The sequence below is a fragment of the Gavia stellata genome, unplaced genomic scaffold (assembly GCF_030936135.1).
Source record: "Gavia stellata isolate bGavSte3 unplaced genomic scaffold, bGavSte3.hap2 HAP2_SCAFFOLD_124, whole genome shotgun sequence".
Lineage (NCBI taxonomy): Eukaryota > Metazoa > Chordata > Aves > Gaviiformes > Gaviidae > Gavia > Gavia stellata.
The window spans coordinates 19,395-40,382 of NW_026777096.1; the positions used below are offsets into that span (position 1 = coordinate 19,395).

General features: G+C 70.7%; 3 protein-coding genes across 3 annotated transcripts; 2 read left to right on the plus strand and 1 right to left on the minus strand.

The window, feature by feature from the left end:
• The first annotated feature begins 1,420 nt into the window (after window positions 1-1,420).
• Window positions 1,421-4,127, plus strand: CCS (copper chaperone for superoxide dismutase). The gene is given in 10 exon segments (XM_059835108.1): window positions 1,421-1,465; window positions 2,214-2,286; window positions 2,393-2,561; window positions 2,624-2,792; window positions 2,794-2,804; window positions 2,896-2,956; window positions 3,038-3,115; window positions 3,729-3,806; window positions 3,808-3,833; window positions 3,926-4,127. Coding segments are annotated over 10 exon segments (912 nt in total).
• Window positions 4,128-4,516: 389 nt separating this feature from the next.
• RBM14 (RNA binding motif protein 14) lies at window positions 4,517-9,686 on the plus strand. The gene is made up of 3 exons (XM_059835122.1): window positions 4,517-4,877; window positions 7,294-8,947; window positions 9,479-9,686. Exons 1-3 carry the CDS (start codon window positions 4,532-4,534, stop codon window positions 9,684-9,686), a joined length of 2,208 nt encoding a protein of 735 aa, XP_059691105.1. The 5' UTR covers window positions 4,517-4,531.
• A 2,085-nt stretch (window positions 9,687-11,771) lies between these two features.
• Window positions 11,772-20,686, minus strand: LOC132321634 (RNA-binding protein 4-like). The gene is made up of 4 exons (XM_059835101.1): window positions 20,646-20,686; window positions 15,442-15,863; window positions 13,048-13,746; window positions 11,772-12,233 (listed from the first exon to the last, which is right to left on the minus strand). Exons 2-3 carry the CDS (start codon window positions 15,851-15,853, stop codon window positions 13,055-13,057), a joined length of 1,104 nt encoding a protein of 367 aa, XP_059691084.1. The 5' UTR covers window positions 15,854-15,863; window positions 20,646-20,686; the 3' UTR covers window positions 11,772-12,233; window positions 13,048-13,054.
• Between the last annotated feature and the right edge of the window lie 302 nt (window positions 20,687-20,988).

Genomic DNA, 20,988 nt, shown 5'->3' on the forward strand with positions numbered 1-20,988 from the left:
GCAGCTCTGCCGGCGCCGGCTCCGGCAGCACCGGCTTCCACAGCCCCTTCTCGTACGGCTCTGCCGGTGCCGGCGCCAGCTCCCGGCACGGCCGCGGGGCTCTCACCGGCTCCTCCTCGCCGCCGTCGCTGTCGCGCAGATGGAAAACGGTGTGGAGGAAGTCGGAGCCAGTGGCCGCGACGAACTCAAGGTAGTCGTCGAAGAGGCGGGTGGTTTGCCGCTCCGCCGTGCCGGGGTGCGCCTGCGCCGCAGCGGCTCGCCGGTGTTTCGGTGTTCCCGCTTGCCCGTGGGGAGCAGATCTGCCGCCGTGGCTGCCGGCTCGACCAGGGGCTCATGGTGGAACCGCAGCCACTCGGCGGGGGAGGGCCCTGCCCAGCTCCCGGTAGAGCTCCTGCACGCCCAGGGGGTCCGGCCCGGTGTCCGCCACAGCGTCGCGGCACAGCGGTGGGTACGGCCGCAGCGTCACCTCCTCGGCGAAGGCCCTGCCCGACGACGCCCGCGGCCCAGCCATGCTGGGCCAGAGGAGCGGGCGCGGGCCGGGGGGCCGGGGGGCCATCGGGGCCCCCCGCCGCGGCGTTACCGGTAGCCGCAGGCCCCGGAGCTGCCGTAGCCGCGCGTCGTCCTCGGTGCGGCGGGTGAGCGCGGCCAGGAGTGGCGGCAGCCGGCCGCCGGCACTCGCCTCCCTCCGGTCCTCGCCGGCTGCTCGCCGCGTCAGCCGCCGCAGATCCGCCGTCACCGCGAGGGCGTCCGGTGGGATTTCGGGGGCCGACGTCTCCCCGTGGGGCACCGGCATCACCGGGGCGAGGCGTCGAGGGGGCAGCGACGCCCCCAGCTCCTCCGGCAGCCGGCGGACGCCCCTCTGCTCCGGCAGCGCGCGGGCTCGGCGCGCATCGGCGGCGGGGGGCTCCGGGCGGGGGGGTGCCGGTCGCTCCGGGGGTTCCTGGGCTGGCGGCAAAGGCCGGGGGCTGCGGGTCAGCCCCCCCCCGCGCCCTCCACCCCCCCCCGGGGCGGGTCCGCCCCCCCCCGCGCCCCCCAAACACCGCTGGGGGCCCCCCAAACACCGCTGGGGCCCCCCCCCGCGCCCCCCAAACACCGCTGGGGCCCCCCAAGCCCCCCCAAACACCGCTGGGGCCCCCCCAAACACCGCTGGGGCGCCCCCCAAACACCGCTGGGGCCCCCCAAACACCGCTGGGGCCCCCCCAAGCCCCGCGCTCCCCCCCCCCCCCCCGAACAACCCCCCCCCCCGGGCCCGGCGGGCCCCTGCGGCCTACCGCGTCGTTGCCATGGCGACGGCGCGCCGGAAGTGGCTCTACGGTTAAATCCCTCCCCACGGCTCATCCACTTCCGGTCCGGTCGCCAAAGAGGTCCGGGCGCCCCCGGTGACCCCCCGCGGGTGGTTCCGGGGGCGGAGTGCGCGGCCATGGCGGCGGCGGCGGCGGAGGGGCCGAGCGGGAGCAGCTGCCGGGTCAGGGCCCCTCGGCGGGGCGAGGGGGGCTCGGGGTGCAGGGCCCCTTGTAAGGCAGTTTTGGGGTGCAGGGCCCCTTGTAAGGCAGTTTTGGGGGTGCAGGGCCCCGGGCCCCGGGGTTTGGGGGTGCAGGGCCCCTTGTAAGGCAGTTTTGGGGTGCAGGGCCCCGGTCATGGGAGTTTGGGGGTGCAGGGCCCCTTGTAAGGCAGTTTTGGGGTGCAGGGCCCCGGCCACGGGAGTTTGGGGGTGCAGGGCCCCTTGTAAGGCAGTTTTGGGGTGCAGGGCCCCGGCCACGGGAGTTTGGGGGTGCAGGGCCCCTTGTAAGGCAGTTTTGGGGTGCAGGGCCCCGGTCATGGGAGTTTTTGGGGTGCAGGGCCCCAGGCCCCGGGGTTTGGGGTGCAGGGCCCCGGGCACGGGAGTTTGGGGGTGCAGGGCCCCTTGTAAGGCAGTTTTGGGGTGCAGGGCCCCGGGGTTTGGGGGTGCAGGGCCCCTTGTAAGGCAGTTTTGGGGGTGCAGGGCCCCGGGCATGGGAGTTTTGGGGGTGCAGGGCCCCTTGTAAGGCAGTTTTGGGGGTGCAGGGCCCCAGGCACGGGAGTTTGGGGGTGCAGGGCCCCTTGTAAGGCAGTTTTGGGGTGCAGGGCCCCGGGCACGGGAGTTTGGGGGTGCAGGGCCCCTTGTAAGGCAGTTTTGGGGTGCAGAGCCCCGGGGTTTGGGGGTGCTGACCCCCCCCTCCCTTCCCTCCCTGCAGCTGGAGTTCGCGGTGCAGATGCAGTGCCAGAGCTGCGCCGAGGCCGTGCGGGCGGCGCTGCGGGGAGCCCCGGGTGAGCCTCCCTGTCCCCCCCCCAGAGTCGGGGACCCCCCCACAGAGTCGGGGACCCCCCCCCCGAGTCGGGGACCCCCCCCGTCACCCCTTCTCCCTCCCCGCAGGCGTGCGGCTGCTGGAGCTGCGGCTGGAGGCGCAGACGGTGCTGGTGGAGACGACGGAGGCGGCCGAGCGGGTGCGGGAGCTGCTGGAGAATTCGGGGTGCCGGGCGGTGCTGAAGGGGATGGGGGGCTCCGACGACGGTGAGTGCGGCGCCGGGGGGGGGGATTTGGGGTGTCGGGGGGACACAGGGGACACACGGGGGATTTTGGGGGTGCCGACGCGTCTCCCCGCAGCGAGCCTGGGGGGCGGGCGGTGGCGGCTCTCTGCGGCCCTGGCGCGGTGCGGGGCCTGGTGCGGTTCCTGCAGGTCTCGCCGACGCGGTGCCTGGTGGACGGCGCCGTCACCGGGCTCCCGCCGGGCCCCCACGGGCTCCACGTCCACGAATTCGGGGACCTCTCGCGCCCCCTGCGACAGGTACGGCCGCGGCGGGGGGGGCACCCGCGCCCCCCCTGGCTCTGGGGGCGCCGGCACCCCCGGTCTCACCCCGTCTCTGTCCGCCCCACAGCTGCGGGGGCCACTTCAACCCCGACGGGGAGCGCCACGGGGGACCCCAGGACCAGCACCGGGTGAGCCGGCGGCCGCGCCGTGGGGCTGGGGGGTGCTCCCAGCGCCCCCCACCCTGACCCCCCCACCCCGCCCCACCGCAGCACGTCGGGGACCTGGGGAACATCTGGGCCGACGCCGAGGGCCGGGCCAGCTTCCGCATGGAGGACTCGCGCCTGAAGGTGCGGCTGGGGGGGCTGCGGAGGGACCGGCCCCCTCCCACGGCCGCGGGGGGGGTCTGGGCTGCGCCCCATGGCTATGGGGGGGGTCTGGGCTGTGCCCCATGGCCATGGGGAGGGTCTGACCCCGGTCCTGTGGCTGTGGGGGGGGGTCTGACCCCAGTCCTACAGCTGTGGGGGGGTCTGGGTTGCACCCCACGGGCTTAGGGGGGGCCCGGGCTGTACCCCATGGCTATGGGGGGTTCTGGGCTGTGCCCCACGGCCGTGGGGGGGGTCTGACCCCAGTCCTATGGCCGGGGGGGGTTCTGACCTTGGCCCCACGGCTGCAGGGCAGGCCCAGGCTGCACCCCATGGCTATGGGGGGGGGGTCTGGGCTGCGCCCCACGGCCGTGGGGGGGTCTGACCCTGGCCCCATGGCTGTGGGGAGGGTCCAGGCTGCACCCCCACAGGTGTGTGGGGAGTCGGGCCCCAGTCCTACGGCTCTGGGGGGGTCCCGCCCTGGCCCCACGGCCATGGGGAGGGTCCGACCCCAGCCCCATGGCTCTGGGTGGGGGGGCAGCCCCTGGCCCCACGGCCGTGGGGGGGGTCCTGAGCCCCCTCCAACCGCCCCCGCCAGGTCTGGGACATCATCGGGCGCTCGGTGGTGGTGGACGCGGGCGAGGACGACCTGGGCCGGGGCTCCCACCCGCTCTCCCCGGGTGACGGGGAACTCGGGGCCGGGGTGAGTGCTCGGGGGGGGGCTCGGGGGGGGCTGTGGGGGGCGCTGGGGGGGGCTGTGGGGGGCCGCTCACCCCCCTCCCGTGCCCCCCCCAGGCTGGCCTGTGGCGTGGTGGCCCGCGCCGCCGGGCTCTTCCAGAACCCCAAGCGGGTCTGCTCCTGCGACGGCCTGACCCTCTGGGAGGAGCGGGACCGGACCCCGGCGGCCCCCGGCCCCACGGCGGACCCCAGCCCCACGGCGGACCCCGGCCCCACGGCGGCTTCCAGCCCCACGGCGGCCCCGGCCCCCCACCTCTAGGAGCTGTCCCGGGAGGGCAATAAACCATAACTCGCACTGCGGCCTCTGCGGCTCTCGGGGGACCGGGACCGGGGGCTGCTCGTCCCCGCGGTGCTCGGCGCTGCGCATCCCCCGGGGCCGCAGCGGCCCCTTTAAGGGTGGGCGTGGCCAGCGCGGCGGGCGTGGGGTGGGGGCGTGGCCATGGGCGGTGGGCGGGGTGTTCGCGGGCGGGCGGCGCGCAGGCGCGGTGGAGAGGGCGCGCAGACGGCGGGCGGCGCGCAGGCGCAGTGCTGAGGGCGCGCACACGGCGCGCAGGCGCAGTGCGCGGTCGCCGCTCCCGCTCCGCGCTGAGGGAGACGCCGCCATTTTGTGGGGCCGCCGCGGCGCTGCGCTCCCGCTGCCCTCGCCCCGCCGCTGCCGCCACCATGCGTCCCGGCATAAAGCTCTTCGTGGGCAACGTCCCCGAGGAGGCGACGGCCGAGGAGCTGAGCGAGCTGTTCGCCGGCGCCGCCGGGCCCGTGCTCGGGATCGCCCTCATGAAGCAGTTCGCTTTCGTGCACCTCCGGGATGAGGCGGCGGCGGCCCGCGCCATCACCCAGCTCAACGGCCACCAGCTGCACGGCCGCCGCATCGTGGTCGAGCCCTCCCGGCCTCGGCCCACCAACACCTGCAAGATCTTCGTCGGTAACGTCTCGGCCGCCTGCACCAGCGGCGAGCTGCGCTCGCTCTTCCAGCAGTACGGCACCGTCGTCGAATGCGACGTGGTGAAAGGTACCGGACCCGCCGCCGCGGACGGGGGCTCCGCACAAGGCTGTTGGCCTCCCCCGGGGCCGCCCCGCGGCCCTCGCCGGGCTCAGTCCCCGCCACAGCTGGCTCGCCGCTCGCCTCCGTCCTCGGAGCCGCTCCGGCCCCCGCTCTCGGCTCGGGTGACCCGTGTTCCGTCTGGCTGGCTGCGGCTTCCCCCCGCCCCGGCCCGATCTGGCGGCGACCGCCCCCCGCCCTGCACAGCCGGGGCCTCCTGCCGTCCCCCCCAGCCCCAGCCGGAGCCGTGCGAGCCCTTCTGGGCGCCCCACGCCCCATCCCTCCCCTCTGCCCCGTTCGGCCCCCCCGGTGCGCTCTCTCCAGCCCTTCCAACCAGCCCACGGCCTCCACCATCGCCTCCCCGCAGCCCCGGCGGGGGTAACCCCCTGCCCGCCGCTGCCGTTGCCTCCATAACTCTTCCCTGACGTGAGGCGCTTCCGCCCCGTCCCGCTGCGACTCCGCCACAGCTTCACCTCCGCAAACACGCTCCGACGTGGGGCAAACCGCTCTCCCGTCAGCTGAGGCGGGAGAGCCAAAGCACGTAAAAAAACCCCAAAAACTAAACCCCGTGCTGTCAAACGCCCGAGGGGGCTCGATCGGCGCCGGATCGGGGACCCCACAGCACGGCGTGAGCGGGGGGATGGCGTCACCCCACCTTCCCCCTGACCCTGAGGTGAAAAGCTGTCGTCCCCGTGTCAGGCGGCCGCTCCCCGAGGCCCCCGTCGCCCCGGCGGCGTCCCCGCCGGCTCCTCCGCCTCCCGGGAGGATGATGTTGTTGCCTCTGCTCTCTCGTCCCAGGTCGCAGGCCCACCGGCTCCGTCCCACCAGGACGCAGCTTCCCAGCGGAGCCCGTCAGAAAGCGCCCCAAACCCACGCCAAAAGTTTCTGGCGTCCCCTCGGCCGGTGGCCGATTTGTGGGGTTCCCCCGGAGAGGGGGTGGGGGTGCCGCGGCCGCCCGAGGGGACGGCAGGAGGGCTGGGGGTGGACGGAGGAGACGTCCCCTCCTTGGGCTGCCGGAGCCGGATACGTGGATGTGGGATAGGAGCCACGGAGGGGCGGGATGGCGGAGTGGAGCGGAGGGGGGACACGCAGGAGGGTGGGCGAAGCGGCGCTGACATTTAGCCGGAGCTTGAGGTACCGGGATGGGGTTTGCTCGGCGAGCCACGCTCTGAGCGTGCCGTGCTCCCTCGGATGGGCTGCCCCGGCCGAGCCGTATGCCGGCCCTCCAGCCGTAGCCTAAAGCGGGTTGTCGCCAGCAGCGCCGGTTACGGTGATCCCTGGTCCGCGACTGCAGGGGAGATGCCGTGGGGTTGCAAAGAGCAGCCGGCCTCCCGGACCCGTCGTGCCGTGGGGGCCACCCCCTGGCTACTGCGGTGGCATCCGAACCCCAAAACCGTTAGCCTGAGTGCCGTGGGCGGCCGCCGGACCTGGCGTGGGCACGGTGTCGCGGCGAGAGCCGTGCCAGGGGAGGGTGACCCGCTCTCCCGCCGCAGACCCGGCACGGCCGCTCCGGGTCCCGCTTCTACCGCTCCTCGCCTTGCTCTCCATCTCCTTTCCGACGCGCCTCTCCGCTTCGGCGCCGCGTTCGTGCCGCACAGCGCCGCGCTGCTCGCTGCTCGCCTGGCTCCTCGCCTCGGCCCGGGGGCTCGCCTGGGTGCGCGGTGCCGCACGGTGCCGCAGGTTGTGCTCGGGTGCTCCCCTCTCTCCCTCTCCTTCTCCCCTCCCTCCTCTCCTCCCCGTCCCTCTCTCCCTCTCCTGCTCTTATCTCTCTCCTTCTCTCCCTCTCGTGCTGGCACTCTGTCCCCTTCGGTGCGACTCGGTGTCTTGGCGGCCGCCGGCCCTCTCTGGCTTTGCTCCGCTTACTGGCAGGATGGCCCGGCTGAGCTCATGGCGCCGGCGCGGCCGCACTTCCCTCCTGGGGCTCTTCGTCCCCACGTGCCGGAGGACGGGTAGGGAGGAGGCGGCGGTGGCGAGGGGCCACCGTGCCGCGGGGCGGGGTGCTGAGCTCCCTCCACGCAGGGAGAGGTGGCCGTGGTGGGCGCGGGCGAAGGGAGGAAGAAACTGGGGGGAAATGGAGCAAAAAGGCCGTGAGGGGGTGTTCCTGAGCCGGGGGTCGCCGGGCGGGTGGCCGGGCTCGTTAGGTCCGGCCAGATTAATTGTGGGGCGGAAGCAAACGAAGGCGGTCGTGTCTCTTCGCTGCCTGAGCAGCGGTGGCGGAGCGGGGCCGGCAGAGCCCATCCCGGCGCCTGTCCCGCCGCTGCCGAGCCGCCCGCTGCCGCGGTCCCGGCGAGGCTCGTTAAAGCGTTCGATCCTGTAACGAATTGTCTTTTCTCCCCCCCCCCCCCCCCCCCCCCAACTGATAACCCTCTGTCTGCTGCTTTATCAGACTATGCATTTGTTCACATGGAGAACGAAGCAGATGCAAAGGTTGCCATCGAAAACCTTAACGGGAAGGAGGTGAAGGGGCGCCGGGTGAACGTGGAGCTCTCCACCAACGTCCAGAAGAAGGGCGCGGGCCAGGCCCTGCCGCCCGCCCTCGGCCTCGACAAGAGCAAGCGCATCAGCCTGGAGTACCGCGAGAAGTTCCAGCCCAAGATCGAGGGCTTCGACCAGCAGCGCCGGGCGGCGGACGCCACTGCCGCCGCCTTCCCCTCGGCCGCCGCCGCCGGCTACGCCGCCGCCTCCTCCCTGTACGATTACCAGCAGCGTTTCGGCACCGGCGGCGCCGGCAAGTACGAGGCCTTCGAGGCGCAGGCCAGGCCCGCCTCCCCCTCCTACTTCGGGAGGGACCGCAGCCCCCTCCGGCGCTCCCCCACCCGGGCCGGCTACGCGGCGGTGACGCTCCCCATGACGGCGCAGCCGGCCGCTTACCGCGCCCAGCCCTCCGCCTCGCTGGGGGCCACCTACCGCGCCCAGCCCTCCGCCTCCCTCGGCGTGGCCTACCGCCCGCAGCCCACCACCGGCCAGGCCGCCTCCTACCGCGCCCAGCCCTCCGCCTCGCTGGGCAGCGCCTACCGCTCCCAGCCCTCCGTCTCCCTCGGCGCCTCCGGCGCGCAGCCCGCCGCCAACTCCCTCGCCTCCTACGGCGCCCAGGCCGCCGCCTCCTACGGCGCGCAGCCCGCCGCCTCCCAGCTCTCCGGCTACGGCGTCCAGTCCGCCGCCCTGGCCTCCTCCTACGGGGCGCAGGCCGCCTCTGGCTACTCTGCCTCCTACGGCGCCCAGGCTGCCGCCGCCGCCGCCTACGGCGCACAGGCCGCCGCTGGCCCTGCCGCTTCCTACGGCGCCCAGGCCGTGGCCACGCACGTGGCCTCCTACGGCGCTCAGGCCGCTGCCGCCGGCCACGCCGCCTCCTACGGCGCCCAGCCCGTAGACGGCCACGCCGCCTCCTACGGCGCCCAGCCCAGTGCCGCGCTCTCAGCCTCCTACGGTGCCCAGGCCGTGGCCGCGCACGCCACCTCCTACGGTGCCCAGGCGGTGGCCAGTCACGCCGCCGCCTACCAGCCCGTGGCCGGCCACTCGGCCTCCTACGGCGCCCAGCCGGCGGCCGCGCTCTCCGCCTCCTACGGCGCCCAGCCCGCCGCCGGCCACTCCGCCTCCTACGGCGCCCAGCCCGCCGCCAACCTGCCTGCCTCCTACGGCAGCCAGTCCGCCGCCGCCGCCGCGCTCTCCGCCACCTACGGCGCCCAGGCGGCCTCCTCGCTGGCCGCCTCCTACGGCAGCCAGGCCGCCGCCGCCTCCTACAAGGCGCAGGCCTCCGCCCCGCTGACGGCCGCCTACCGGGCCCAGGCTTCCGGCTCGATGGCGGCGTCCTACCCGGCGCAGCAGGCCTCCTCCGCGTCGCTGGCGGCCGCCTACCGAGCCCAGCCGGGCAGCGCCTACGACGGGCCGAGCCAGCTGGGGCAGCAGGCGGCTTCCTACCTGGGCCTGTCGCAGGCCGCCGCCGCCGCCGTCGCACCGCCCTACGAGCGCACCCGCCTCTCCCCGCCTCGCAGCGCCGCCTACGACGACCCGTACAAAAAATCATCCGCTCTGGCAAAAAGGTACGGCGCCGGGCCGGGGACGGACGGCCGCGCGAGTCGCTCCACGCCACCCCGGTGGATGCCGGCGCCCGGCTCGGGGATTAGTCTCGGCTCCGGCGCGGCTCGCTAACGCCTGGCGGGCGCCACGTGCCGGCACGTGGGCGCGGTGGCTCCGCTCCTGCGGCGCAGACTCTCGCGTAACCCCCTCCCGAGGCTCCCCGGGGGGCTCGCGCGGGCGGGCTCGCCCCCCTCGCCTACCGGCTGCGCTGGGACGGGGCTTGCCGGGGACAGGGGCTTCGGCCGGGGTGGGGGGAGCTGGCGGCACATGCTCGCCGGCAGCCCGGCCTCCCGCGGCGCCCAGTGTCCGATCCGCGGGCACACTGGGCGGGCGCTGCTTCCCTGTCGTGCGCCGGCTTTGCCTGCAGCGCCGCCCGCCCAAAGCCCGGCGGCATCGCGGTGCCGTGGTGCGTCCCCGGGCGGGACGCGGTCGCTGCCGGCGGCGGATTCAGCCGACCCCCCCCTCATTCACCTCCTGTCTCTTCTCTCGACCAGGTACGGTTCCGAGCGCCGTCTGTCTGACCTCTCAGATTACCGCCGCTTAGCGGACTCGCCGCTCGCGTACCGCCGGTCGCCGACAAAGTCCCCGATGGATTACCGCCGCCTTCCGGAAGCGCACGCCGATTACGCCCGTTACTCGGGCGGCTACGGCGATTACCTGCCCGCCGCCCGCGTCCACTCGGGCTACCAGCGCCGCCTCTGAGCTGGGCGGCACCGGGGCGGGAGGGGGGGTCAGGCCGCTTGCGTCGCCGTGGGCTCGTGCTCGGTGCTCCGCCTCGCCGCCCGGCGCGGTTTGCCGCCTCCGGCCGTCGTCCCCGGGGGCAAGGATGGTTATTTTTTAGCTGCTTTTTCTTTTTTCTCTTTTTTTTGAGTTTTTAGAAGGATTCTCGGTTACGGTCAGAAAGCGTGCCGCGCTCCCGCAGGGGGAGCGGGCAGCGGGTGGGTGGCTCGCCTGCGCGGCGCCGTCGCCTGCCACCGGCATCGTGGAACTGTCTCTCGCGGCACACGCGGCCGTTGGCACCGCCGGTGCGTGGTAGCGGTTTATAACCCGAGCGATTGCTGCCGCCGAGCAGAGCCCGCGCTCTTTTATACCACGAGTTCCCCTTTTTGGGTTCATTTACCCTTTTCCAGCGTCAGCCCGCGGCACGGCGCCGGGCTCGGCGCAGCGGCGAGGTTTTGTACGACTGTAAATAAACGCTGGGTTCTTCGCCCTTTCCCAACCGTCTCCCGTCTGGTTCTTTCCCAGCCCGGCGCTGCGGGGGACCAGCAGTGCCGTCAGTGCCACCGCCGTTCCGGCGAGGGGCTAATACTGCCGGCGCGGTGACGGGGCCAGACCCGTGGCTGTTGCTCGCGGCTGTCTGCCCGCCCACGGCCAGAAAACGCTGGTTTTGCGCAGTCAGGGCGCCTGGTGCCGGTCCCAGCCGCGGCCACGGCACCAGTCAGTGCCGGAGCCGCATTCCTGCTGCAGAAGAGGCAGACTGGGAGCACGAGTGGTGTTTTGCCGGCAGCGGGAAGCGCCGGAGCGTTGCCAATGGTGCGCTGCTGGACTTGGGCAGCGGCGTCCCAACTGTACGCTGCGGTGAACGCACACGGTCACCGGCGCTCCAGCCCCTAACCTGTGCCCGGTGCCTTTTTTGGGGTGAGAAAAGCCGGTTTTGAGGAAGAGCTGCATGTGTGTGAGAGCGAGGTCGGCGTTTGCTCCGGTGCCGTGCGGCAGAGCCGGCTGCTGCTTGCCCCGGCAGTTCTCACCGCCGCTAAAGTTGCCGAAAGCGCTTTCTGTCCCGTCGTCTCTCCTCCGAGCTGGGGATGGGGCGCGGTGCGGTCCCGGTTGTGCCACGGGGGGAGGACGGCTGCCCGCCGCCACAGCTGGCTGCCCGACCGGGGCTCGTTAACCCCCGTGGTAATTAGCTGGGCAGAAGGGTCTAACACTTCTCCCCCTCGTTTTTCAGGGCAGGCACCGCAGGACGCGACCCCCGGGTCCGGGGCCCACCCCGGTGACGGAGGAGCCCGCGGTGAGCGCACGGAGGCAATTAGCGGCTGACGAGATGGAGGCGATTAGCGGAGGAGACAAATTGCTCTGGAACCGCGGTGGCCGACGACGAGCTCTGGGCTCCCGCCGCAAAACCGGGGCCTGGAGAGCAGCCGAAGGGCCGGGACGGCGACGAAGGCACGGTCCTGGGGCCAAATGTCGTTACTTAACGAGGGCCGAGAGGCGGGGTGAGAGCAGCGCAGGCTGGTTGGGGCCTAACGAGCCGGGTTAACGAGGGGCTCCCAGAGGTGCTGCCCGCCAGGGAGAGGAGGAGGAGCAGGAGCCCCGGCGGGGCGCAGGGAAGGTGGGGAGCACCGGGACAGGAGCCGGAGGGGTCGTTAGAGCCCGGCCGCGCTCATTAGCCAAAGCAGCACCGGGTCCGGGGCTCCCCCGGGGGCCCCTTTCGGGGTGCAGGGGGCTGCTTTTGGGGGGCTGGGGTCCCCCCCATGCTCATGTGCCCCTTCGTTTGCAGCGCAGGCCGGGAGCGCCTCGTCCGCAGGCAGCACCGCAGGCAGGGCCACAGGCAGCGCCGGTAAGCCCAGGAGGTTACGAGGCGGAGGGTGGGGGGAACCGAGTCCGGAGAAAGAACCGGCGCCGGAGCCAGGGGGGTTTGTTAAAAATTTGAGTTTATTTTACTGGAAAGTGGGGTCGGGGGGACGCTAAACGCCGGGGCGGGGGGGGCGCGGGGCGAGCTCCAAAGATGAGGTCGGCCCTCCCCACGCCGGCGCGGCACGGCGCAGGGGGAGCGCGGCACGGCGGCCTCGAGTCAGCTACGTCATTTCGTGTTAAAAAGCTACGAGTGGATTATTCACCCTCTTAAAAAATAAAAGGGAAAAAAAAAAAAGAAAGAATAACAACGAAGGAAGCTGCGGCCCGGGAGCAAGCGGCTCCACGCCAGCCGGGGGCGGGAAAGCAAAGCAAAGCAAAGCTGGCGCTACGGCTGCGGTTACGGCTACGGCTACGGCTACGCTCGCTCACGACCTGAGCCTAGACCAGCTAGGGGGGGCGGGGGCCCCCGAACTACCTGAAAAGCAAATCCTGAGGAGGGGAAGCTGTGGGGGGGGGAGCTATTCCTGACCAGGCTGGGAAGAAGCTGAGCGTCCGTTAGGAACCGACTCGTTAGCTGAACCCGGCTGCGCTTTGAAGCCCGGCGCAGCCCGAGACGCGCGGTGCCGATTCGGTGTGCGACGGGAACCCGACGTCCAGCCGCAAATATCTTACCTGAAAGAGAAAAGCAGAGTTGGCGCAGGCGCTCGGTGCAGGCGCCGGCCCCCCCCCTCCGCCAGCCGGGACCGTGCCGGGGACCACGCCGAGCCCCGGCGCGAGGCGGTGGCGGGTGCCGGGAGTTGCTGCCGGCTTCCTGAGAGCAACCAGAGTCCTGATGCGGCAGCGTCGGCGGTGGGGGGCTCTGTGGCCGCCCCGTGCCGGGGGCTGCCGGGAGCCCCCGCGGCTCCAAGCTCACCCGCAGCGGTGCACCGGGGCCGGCGGCCATCCCGGAGGGACCCGCGCCGGGGGCGCTGGCGGCTTTTGCCAGGCAGAGCCCGGGAGCACCATCCCCGGCCGGGAGCTACTCCCAGGGGATGCCCGTGGCAGCCACGGCACGCAGGGCTGGGGGCTCTGCGGGAACCCCCCACCCCGCGGTGACTGTGCCGGGATGGCTAATTAAAGGGGAGACGCTAATTAAGGGCAGCGGGAGCCCCGAGGGAGAGCAAGCGACCCACCAGCGCCAACTGGCTCCCGGCAGCAGCACCTATTGCCACGGCACGTCCTCACCGTGCGCCCCACGCCGGGCAGAGCGTCCGGAGCCAGCGCCTGGGCTTTAACGCCTGGCAAGACCCCGGTCGGGCCCGTCTGCTTCACCGCGACCCTTCACGCCGGCTCGCGTCGAGGCGCAGACGCTCGCTCCAGCACAACCAGGGGCTGGGGGGCGCACGCCCCGCGTCTCCAGCAGCCGGGGACCCCCCCCGCGGCGCCCGGAGGCACCGCCGGTTGCAAGGCGCCGAGCGCCGCGCGCCAGACCTGCCAACACGCTCACCTCCGGCTCAAAAGGCAGAGTACCGCGCCCGGTCCGCGTACGGGTCCCGCCCGAACCGCTGCATGTCGTAGAGGGAGGCCCGGGCCACCGAGGAGACCGGCGACAGCTGCCCACGCTCGTACGTGTACGCCTCTCCGACGGTGGTGGCCGCGGCGGCCGTGCGGCGCAGGGGGCTTCTATCCCGGGTGTAATAGGTGGAGGAGGCGGCCGCCGCGGCGGCGGTGGCGGCGGCGGCGACGGCGGCCGCCGCGCCCGGGGTCGGCAGCAGAGCTCTATCGTACGCGTCTAGGGTGGTGGGGATGCGGCTGGCCATGGCTGTGGTGGCGGCCATGGCCGAGGACTGGACCTGGGAGTACTGGGCGTACTGGGAGTACTGGGCCATGGTCTGCTCCGCGTAGGCGTCGTACGCAGAGGCCGTGGCGTAGGAGCGGACGCGGTAGCGCTTGTAGTAGTCGGCCATCCCGCCGTACGCCTCATCGTAATACACCGTCTCCCCATAGCCCGCGGTGTAGGGAGTGCGCACGGCTCCGTACTGCTCGTTATAGGCCTCGGCAAAGTCCGCCACTTGCCCCGGGCGATCTACCGGGCACTCCTTAGACCAGTGCCCTTCCTTCCCGCAGCGGTAGCAGCCGCTCTTGTCTCCCATCCCGGGCGCCGTCCGGAGCCGGCTGGTGGACAACTGCACGCGCATCCGCTTGCCTTGAGGAGAGAGACGCGAGAGGGAGGCGATCAGTCAGGCCACGCCGGGAGCGCGGTGGTCACAACCACAAGCGCCGGCGGGCAGCGGGACGGGACCGGCCGCAGCTCCCCCCCTGCCCCGCCCCGCAGCCTCCGATGGCGCCGGGCGCCGCGGCAGGGAGCGACCCGGCGCAGGAGGAGCCCGCGACGGGCTCCAGCGGGAGCCGCCTCCCGGCCGCCGGCAACCCGACTTACCGGGAAGGTTGCCGCTGGGCACGGGGCTCTGCCGGCAAGACCGAGCGCTGCCCGCCCCGGGCTAAGCCGGGACAGGCTCTGGCGGCTCAGCCAGCCAGCGAGCCGCCAACTACCCCGGTGAGCAGCCAAAGACGGCTTTCTGCCGGCAACCGGCACACGGCGGTGCTGCCGCAGCAGCCCGGGGATCAGCCAGCGGCACTGCCGGCCCCCTATCAACGGCAAGCTTCCCGCCGGAAAACGCTCCCGCCAGCACGCTCCTTACGGTAGCAAGAGGGATGTGATGCCGGACAACTGCCCCGGAGCCAAGGAGGCTTTGGACAGGGGCCGGCCTCGAGCACGGCACGCAGCAAGCCAAGCGCAGCCGGGGGCACTCGCTGGTCCCACAGACGCCCCGCGGCCGGGGAGCTCCGGACGCGGCTGCGCCGTCCCGGCTGGAGAAGTGTTTTGGGGAACACCCGGAATCGGGGCAGCGGGGTTTGCCGAAACCCCAGTGGGAACGGGAGGGCCGAGCCGAGCCCCACCGCCGTTCAGGGTGAAGCGACGGACGCCTCCCTGACGACCCGGCCCGCCTGCCGGCACCGCTTCCGGACGGGGGACACGCTCGCCATCAGCGCCGCCGAGAAGGCGGCTCCGCGCCGCCGAGGCTGGGCCGCGAGCTCGAATCCGGACGCTCGGCCCCGCCGCTGCATCCACGCGAGAGGCCGAGGCTGCCAGCGAAAGCGCCCGCGCCGCGTCTCGTCCGGGCGAGGGCCCGGGGCGGCACGTCGAAAGCCCGAACGAGCAACGCCGTGTGCCGCCGGCAGCGGGGACGCGGCCGGCGCGGGATCGGGCGCCTCCGCTCACCCTCTTACCAGGCAGGGCAACGCTACAAGGGCGGGAGGCAGCCTGGCTTCACGCCGCGCGGGCGGGACCCGCTGCTCCGGCCCGGCAGGACCAGGCGCGGCGGCCGTCGGCACAAGAGTTGGGACTTCGCCGTCGGGATCCTCCTGCGGGGCGGCCGTGCTGGGTTAAGTCAGAGATGGATCAGTCCCGTCCTCCCCCGGCCCAGCCCCGAACGCCCCTGCCCTCGCTCTGGCTGCCGCGGCCGCACCGGCAACCGGGAAAGCGGCGCCCGGGCTCGCCGGACAGGAATGCGGCGGCGCCGCGCCGGCCTGGCCCTCGTCACGCCCCGCACGGCGCGAGGGGAGCTGGAATGCCATTAAAGATAAAAAACCCCGTTTGCACTTAATTCCAGCGAGGGGAAGGGCGGGCGAGCCGTAGAGCTGAGCGCGGTGCCGGATCGCCCGCCGGCCGGTCGCCCCGGTGCTGCTGCCGCACCCCCAGCCTGCGCAGCCGGAGCTGGAAGGGAGCGGAAACACCGAACAGGAATCTCGGGAATCCTCCCGGAGACCCAGGGGCCTCGAGCGCCAGACCCGTCCCCGCTCCCCGCGCATCTCCGCCGCCACCCCCGGCGCGGATCACCTTGGAACTCGGTGTTGTCCAGCCCGCGGATGGCCTCCACCGCGTCCTCCGCCCGCTCCATGTGAACGAAGGCGTAATCCTTGACGATGTCGCACTCGATGACGGGGCCGTACTCCTCGAACTTGGCCCGCAGCTCCAGGTTGGTGCAGGCGGGGCTGATGTTGCCGACGTGCAGTTTGGTGGAGGCCTTGCTCTTGTTCTTGCTGGCCTCCACGTTGATGCAGACGCCGTGCAGCTTGTGGTGGTGCAGGTTGCGGATGGCGTCCTCGGCCGCCGTCTTGTCCTCGATGTGGACGAAGCCGTAGTTCTTGATGATGTCGCACTCCAGCACCTTCCCGTACTGCTCGAAGAGGGAGCGGATCTCCTGCTCCGTCGCCTCCCGCGGCAGGTTCCCGATGAACAGCTTCACCATCTCGCCCAGCCTGCGCCGCGCCACCGGGGACGGGGCGGGAGGGGGGGTTAGTGCCGCCGCGGCTGCGTCACCGCACCCTCGAGACCCGCCTGGCGCCGGACGGGGGGCTGGCACCCCGACTCTGCTTGAGCTGGGGGTCCGACCCCAGAGCAGGGCCCCCAGATACCCCCCCAAGAAACACCCCAAACCTCTGCCCCCCCCGGGCTGTACCCCCAAATCATTAATGAGAAACACCCCAAACCTCTGCCCCCCCCGGGCTGTACCCCCAAATCCTTCCTGAGAAACACCCCAAACCTCTGCCCCCCCCCGGGCTGTACCCCCAAATCATTAATGAGAAACACCCCAAACCTCTGCCCCCCCCGGGCTGTACCCCCAAATCATTAATGAGAAACACCCCAAACCTCTGCCCCCCCCCCGGGCTGTACCCCCAAATCCCTCCTGAGAAACACCCCAAACCTCTGCCCCCCCCAGGGCTGTACCCCCAAATCCTTCCTGAGAAACACCCCAAACCTCTGCCCCCCCCCGGGGCTGTACCCCCAAATCATTAATGAGAAACACCCCAAACCTCTGCCCCCCCCGGGCTGTACCCCCAAATCCTTCCTGAGAAACACCCCAAACCTCTGCCCCCCCCGGGCTGTACCCCCAAATCCTTCCTGAGAAACACCCCAAACCTCTGCCCCCCCCCGGGGCTGTACCCCCAAATCCTTCCTGAGAAACACCCCAAACCTCTGCCCCCCCCGGGCTGTACCCCCAAATCCTTCCTGAGAAACACCCCAAACCTCTGCCCCCCCCGGGCTGTACCCCCAAATCCTTCCTGAGAAACACCCCAAACCTCTGCCCCCCCCGGGCTGTACCCCCAAATCATTAATGAGAAACACCCCAAACCTCTGCCCCCCCCGGGCTGTACCCCCAAATCCTTCCTGAGAAACACCCCAAACCTCTGCCCCCCCCGGGCTGTACCCCCAAATCATTAATGAGAAACACCCCAAACCTCTGCCCCCCCCGGGGCTGTACCCCCAAATCATTAATGAGAAACACCCCAAACCTCTGCCCCCCCCCCGGGCTGTACCCCCAAATCCTTCCTGAGAAACACCCCAAACCTCTGCCCCCCCCCGGGCTGTACCCCCAAATCCTTCCTGAGAAACACCCCAAACCTCTGCCCCCCCCCCGGGCTGTACCCCCAAATCCTTCCTGAGAAACACCCCAAACCTCTGCCCCCCCCCCGGGCTGTACCCCCAAATCCTTCCTGAGAAACACCCCAAACCTCTGCCCCCCCCCCGGGCTGTACCCCCAAATCCTTCCTGAGAAACACCCCAAACCTCTGCCCCCCCCGGGGCTGTACCCCCAAATCCTTCCTGAGAAACACCCCAAACCTCTGCCCCCCCCGGGCTGTACCCCCAAATCCTTCCTGAGAAACACCCCAAACCTCTGCCCCCCCCCCGGGCTGTACCCCCAAATCCTTCCTGAGAAACACCCCAAACCTCTGCCCCCCCCCCGGGCTGTACCCCCAAATCATTAATGAGAAACACCCCAAACCTCTGCCCCCTCCCGGGCTGTACCCCCAAATCCTTCCTGAGAAACACCCCAAACCTCTGGCCCCCCCCGGGCTGTACCCCCAAATCCTTCCTGAGAAACACCCCAAACCTCTGCCCCCCCCGGGGCTGTACCCCCAAATCCTTCCTGAGAAACACCCCAACCTCTGCCCCCCCGGGGCTGTACCCCCAAATCCTTCCTGAGAAACACCCCAAACCTCTGCCCCCCCCCGGGCTGTACCCCCAAATCCTTCCTGAGAAACACCCCAAACCTCTGCCCCCCCCGGGCTGTACCCCCAAATCCTTCCTGAGAAACACCCCAAACCTCTGCCCCCCCCGGGCTGTACCCCCAAATCATTAATGAGAAACACCCCAAACCTCTGCCCCCCCCCCGGGGCTGTACCCCCAAATCCTTCCTGAGAAACACCCCAAACCTCTGCCCCCCCCGGGGCTGTACCCCCAAATCCTTCCTGAGAAACACCCCAAACCTCTGCCCCCCCCCCCGGGCTGTACCCCCAAATCATTAATGAGAAACACCCCAAACCTCTGCCCCCCCCGGGCTGTACCCCCAAATCATTAATGAGAAACACCCCAAACCTCTGCCCCCCCGGGGCTGTACCCCCAAATCCTTCCTGAGAAACACCCCAAACCTCTGCCCCCCCCGGGCTGTACCCCCAAATCCTTCCTGAGAAACACCCCAAACCTCTGCCCCCCCCGGGGCTGTACCCCCAAATCCTTCCTGAGAAACACCCCAAACCTCTGCCCCCCCCGGGCTGTACCCCCAAATCCTTCCTGAGAAACACCCCAAACCTCTGCCCCCCCCCGGGCTGTACCCCCAAATCCTTCCTGAGAAACACCCCAAACCTCTGCCCCCCCCGGGCTGTACCCCCAAATCCTTCCTGAGAAACACCCCAAACCTCTGCCCCCCCCGGGGCTGTACCCCCAAATCCTTCCTGAGAAACACCCCAAACCTCTGCCCCCCCCCCCGGGCTGTACCCCCAAATCCTTCCTGAGAAACACCCCAAACCTCTGCCCCCCCCGGGCTGTACCCCCAAATCATTAATGAGAAACACCCCAAACCTCTGCCCCCCCCCCGGGGCTGTACCCCCAAATCCTTCCTGAGAAACACCTCAAACCTCTGCCCCCCCCGGGCTGTACCCCCAAATCATTAATGAGAAACACCCAAACCTCTGCCCCCCCCGGGCTGTACCCCCAAATCCTTCCTGAGAAACACCCCAAACCTCTGCCCCCCCCCGGGCTGTACCCCAAATCCTTCCTGAGAAACACCCCAAACCTCTGCCCCCCCCCCGGGCTGTACCCCCAAATCCTTCCTGAGAAACACCCCAAACCTCTGCCCCCCCCGGGGCTGTACCCCCAAATCATTAATGAGAAACACCCCAAACCTCTGCCCCCCCGGGGCTGTACCCCCAAATCATTAATGAGAAACACCCCAAACCTCTGCCCCCCCCGGGGCTGTACCCCCAAATCATTAATGAGAAACACCCCAAACCTCTGCCCCCCCCCGGGCTGTACCCCCAAATCCTTCCTGAGAAACACCCCAAACCTCTGCCCCCCCCGGGCTGTACCCCCAAATCCTTCCTGAGAAACACCCCAAACCTCTGCCCCCCCCGGGCTGTACCCCCAAATCCTTCCTGAGAAACACCCCAAACCTCTGCCCCCCCCGGGGCTGTACCCCCAAATCCTTCCTGAGAAACACCCCAAACCTCTGCCCCCCCCCCCGGGCTGTACCCCCAAATCCTTCCTGAGAAACACCCCAAACCTCTGCCCCCCCCGGGCTGTACCCCCAAATCATTAATGAGAAACACCCCAAACCTCTGCCCCCCCCCCGGGGCTGTACCCCCAAATCCTTCCTGAGAAACACCTCAAACCTCTGCCCCCCCCGGGCTGTACCCCCAAATCATTAATGAGAAACACCCCAAACCTCTGCCCCCCCCGGGCTGTACCCCCAAATCCTTCCTGAGAAACACCCCAAACCTCTGCCCCCCCCCGGGCTGTACCCCCAAATCCTTCCTGAGAAACACCCCAAACCTCTGCCCCCCCCCCGGGCTGTACCCCCAAATCCTTCCTGAGAAACACCCCAAACCTCTGCCCCCCCCGGGGCTGTACCCCCAAATCATTAATGAGAAACACCCCAAACCTCTGCCCCCCCGGGGCTGTACCCCCAAATCATTAATGAGAAACACCCCAAACCTCTGCCCCCCCCGGGGCTGTACCCCCAAATCATTAATGAGAAACACCCCAAACCTCTGCCCCCCCCCCGGGCTGTACCCCCAAATCCTTCCTGAGAAACACCCCAAACCTCTGCCCCCCCCCGGGCTGTACCCCCAAATCCTTCCTGAGAAACACCCCAAACCTCTGCCCCCCCCAGGGCTGTACCCCCAAATCCTTCCTGAGAAACACCCCAAACCTCTGCCCCCCCCCGGGCTGTACCCCCAAATCCTTCCTGAGAAACACCCCAAACCTCTGCCCCCCCCGGGGCTGTACCCCCAAATCATTAATGAGAAACACCCCAAACCTCTGCCCCCCCCGGGGCTGTACCCCCAAATCATTAATGAGAAACACCCCAAACCTCTGCCCCCCCCGGGGCTGTACCCCCAAATCATTAATGAGAAACACCCCAAACCTCTGCCCCCCCCCGGGCTGTACCCCCAAATCCTTCCTGAGAAACACCCCAAACCTCTGCCCCCCCCCGGGCTGTACCCCCAAATCCTTCCTGAGAAACACCCCAAACCTCTGCCCCCCCCAGGGCTGTACCCCAAATCCTTCCTGAGAAACACCCCAAACCTCTGCCCCCCCCCCGGGCTGTACCCCCAAATCCTTCCTGAGAAACACCCCAAACCTCTGCCCCCCCCCCCCGTCTGTGCCCCCAAAGACCCCAAATCCGCAGGAAACACCCCAAAACCGTGCCCCCCCCCCAGCAGGCCTCTGCCGCCCCCCCCGCAGCGCAGAGCCCCCCCCGAAGCCCACGACCCCCCGGGGCTGAGGCCCCGCTCCCCCCCCCGGGCCTCTGCCCCCCCAAAACCCTCCCGAGCCTCCCCCCCGCTCCGGGCCTACGACCGCCGCCGCGGGGCCGGGACCGGGACCAGGGCCGGGACCGGGACCGGGACCAGGGCCGGGGCATCCCGCTCGCCCGGCCCGGCCCGTCGCGCCCCCATTACCCCCCTCCTCTCCTTCTCCCCCCCCCCCCTCCGGCCCCGCCGCCCCCCCCGGTACCGGCGCCGCCGCAGCCCCGCCCCCACCTGCGCCCCGTCCGCCGCGCGGTTCTCACAAAATGGCGGCGGCGCTGCCCGGCTCGGCCTCCGCCTCCCGCGCCCTCATTGGGCAGCGGCGCTGTCCGTCAAGCGCCGCCGCGTACCGGCACCTCTCCACGGCCGGCACTGGTGGGCCCGCCCACGGAGCCACCGCAGCCAATCACGGGCGGGGGTGGGGCGAGCGGGAGGCGGAGCGGTCCATTGTGGGCTCCGCGGGGGGGGCGGGGCTGGGGCGGCCCATTGGTGGCGGACGGGGGGGCCCGCGGGGAGCGGGGGCGCGCAGGGTACTGGTGCGCCGTACTGGGAGCACTGGTGCGAGCCACGGGCACCC

What these genes read in the sequence shown, in the direction of transcription:
- LOC132321634 (XM_059835101.1), bottom strand. Translation starts at nt 15,853, where the DNA reads ATGGTGAAGCTGTTCATCGGGAACCTGCCGCGGGAGGCGACGGAGCAG. An exon ending in GGACAACACCGAGTTCCAAG is followed by an intron (nt 13,747 to 15,441) that starts GTGATCCGCGCC and finishes TCTCTCCTCAAG; the next exon opens with GCAAGCGGATGCGCGTGCAG.
- RBM14 (XM_059835122.1), top strand. Translation starts at nt 4,532, where the DNA reads ATGCGTCCCGGCATAAAGCTCTTCGTGGGCAACGTCCCCGAGGAGGCG. An exon ending in CGAATGCGACGTGGTGAAAG is followed by an intron (nt 4,878 to 7,293) that starts GTACCGGACCCG and finishes CTGCTTTATCAG; the next exon opens with ACTATGCATTTGTTCACATG. An exon ending in TCATCCGCTCTGGCAAAAAG is followed by an intron (nt 8,948 to 9,478) that starts GTACGGCGCCGG and finishes TCTCTCGACCAG; the next exon opens with GTACGGTTCCGAGCGCCGTC.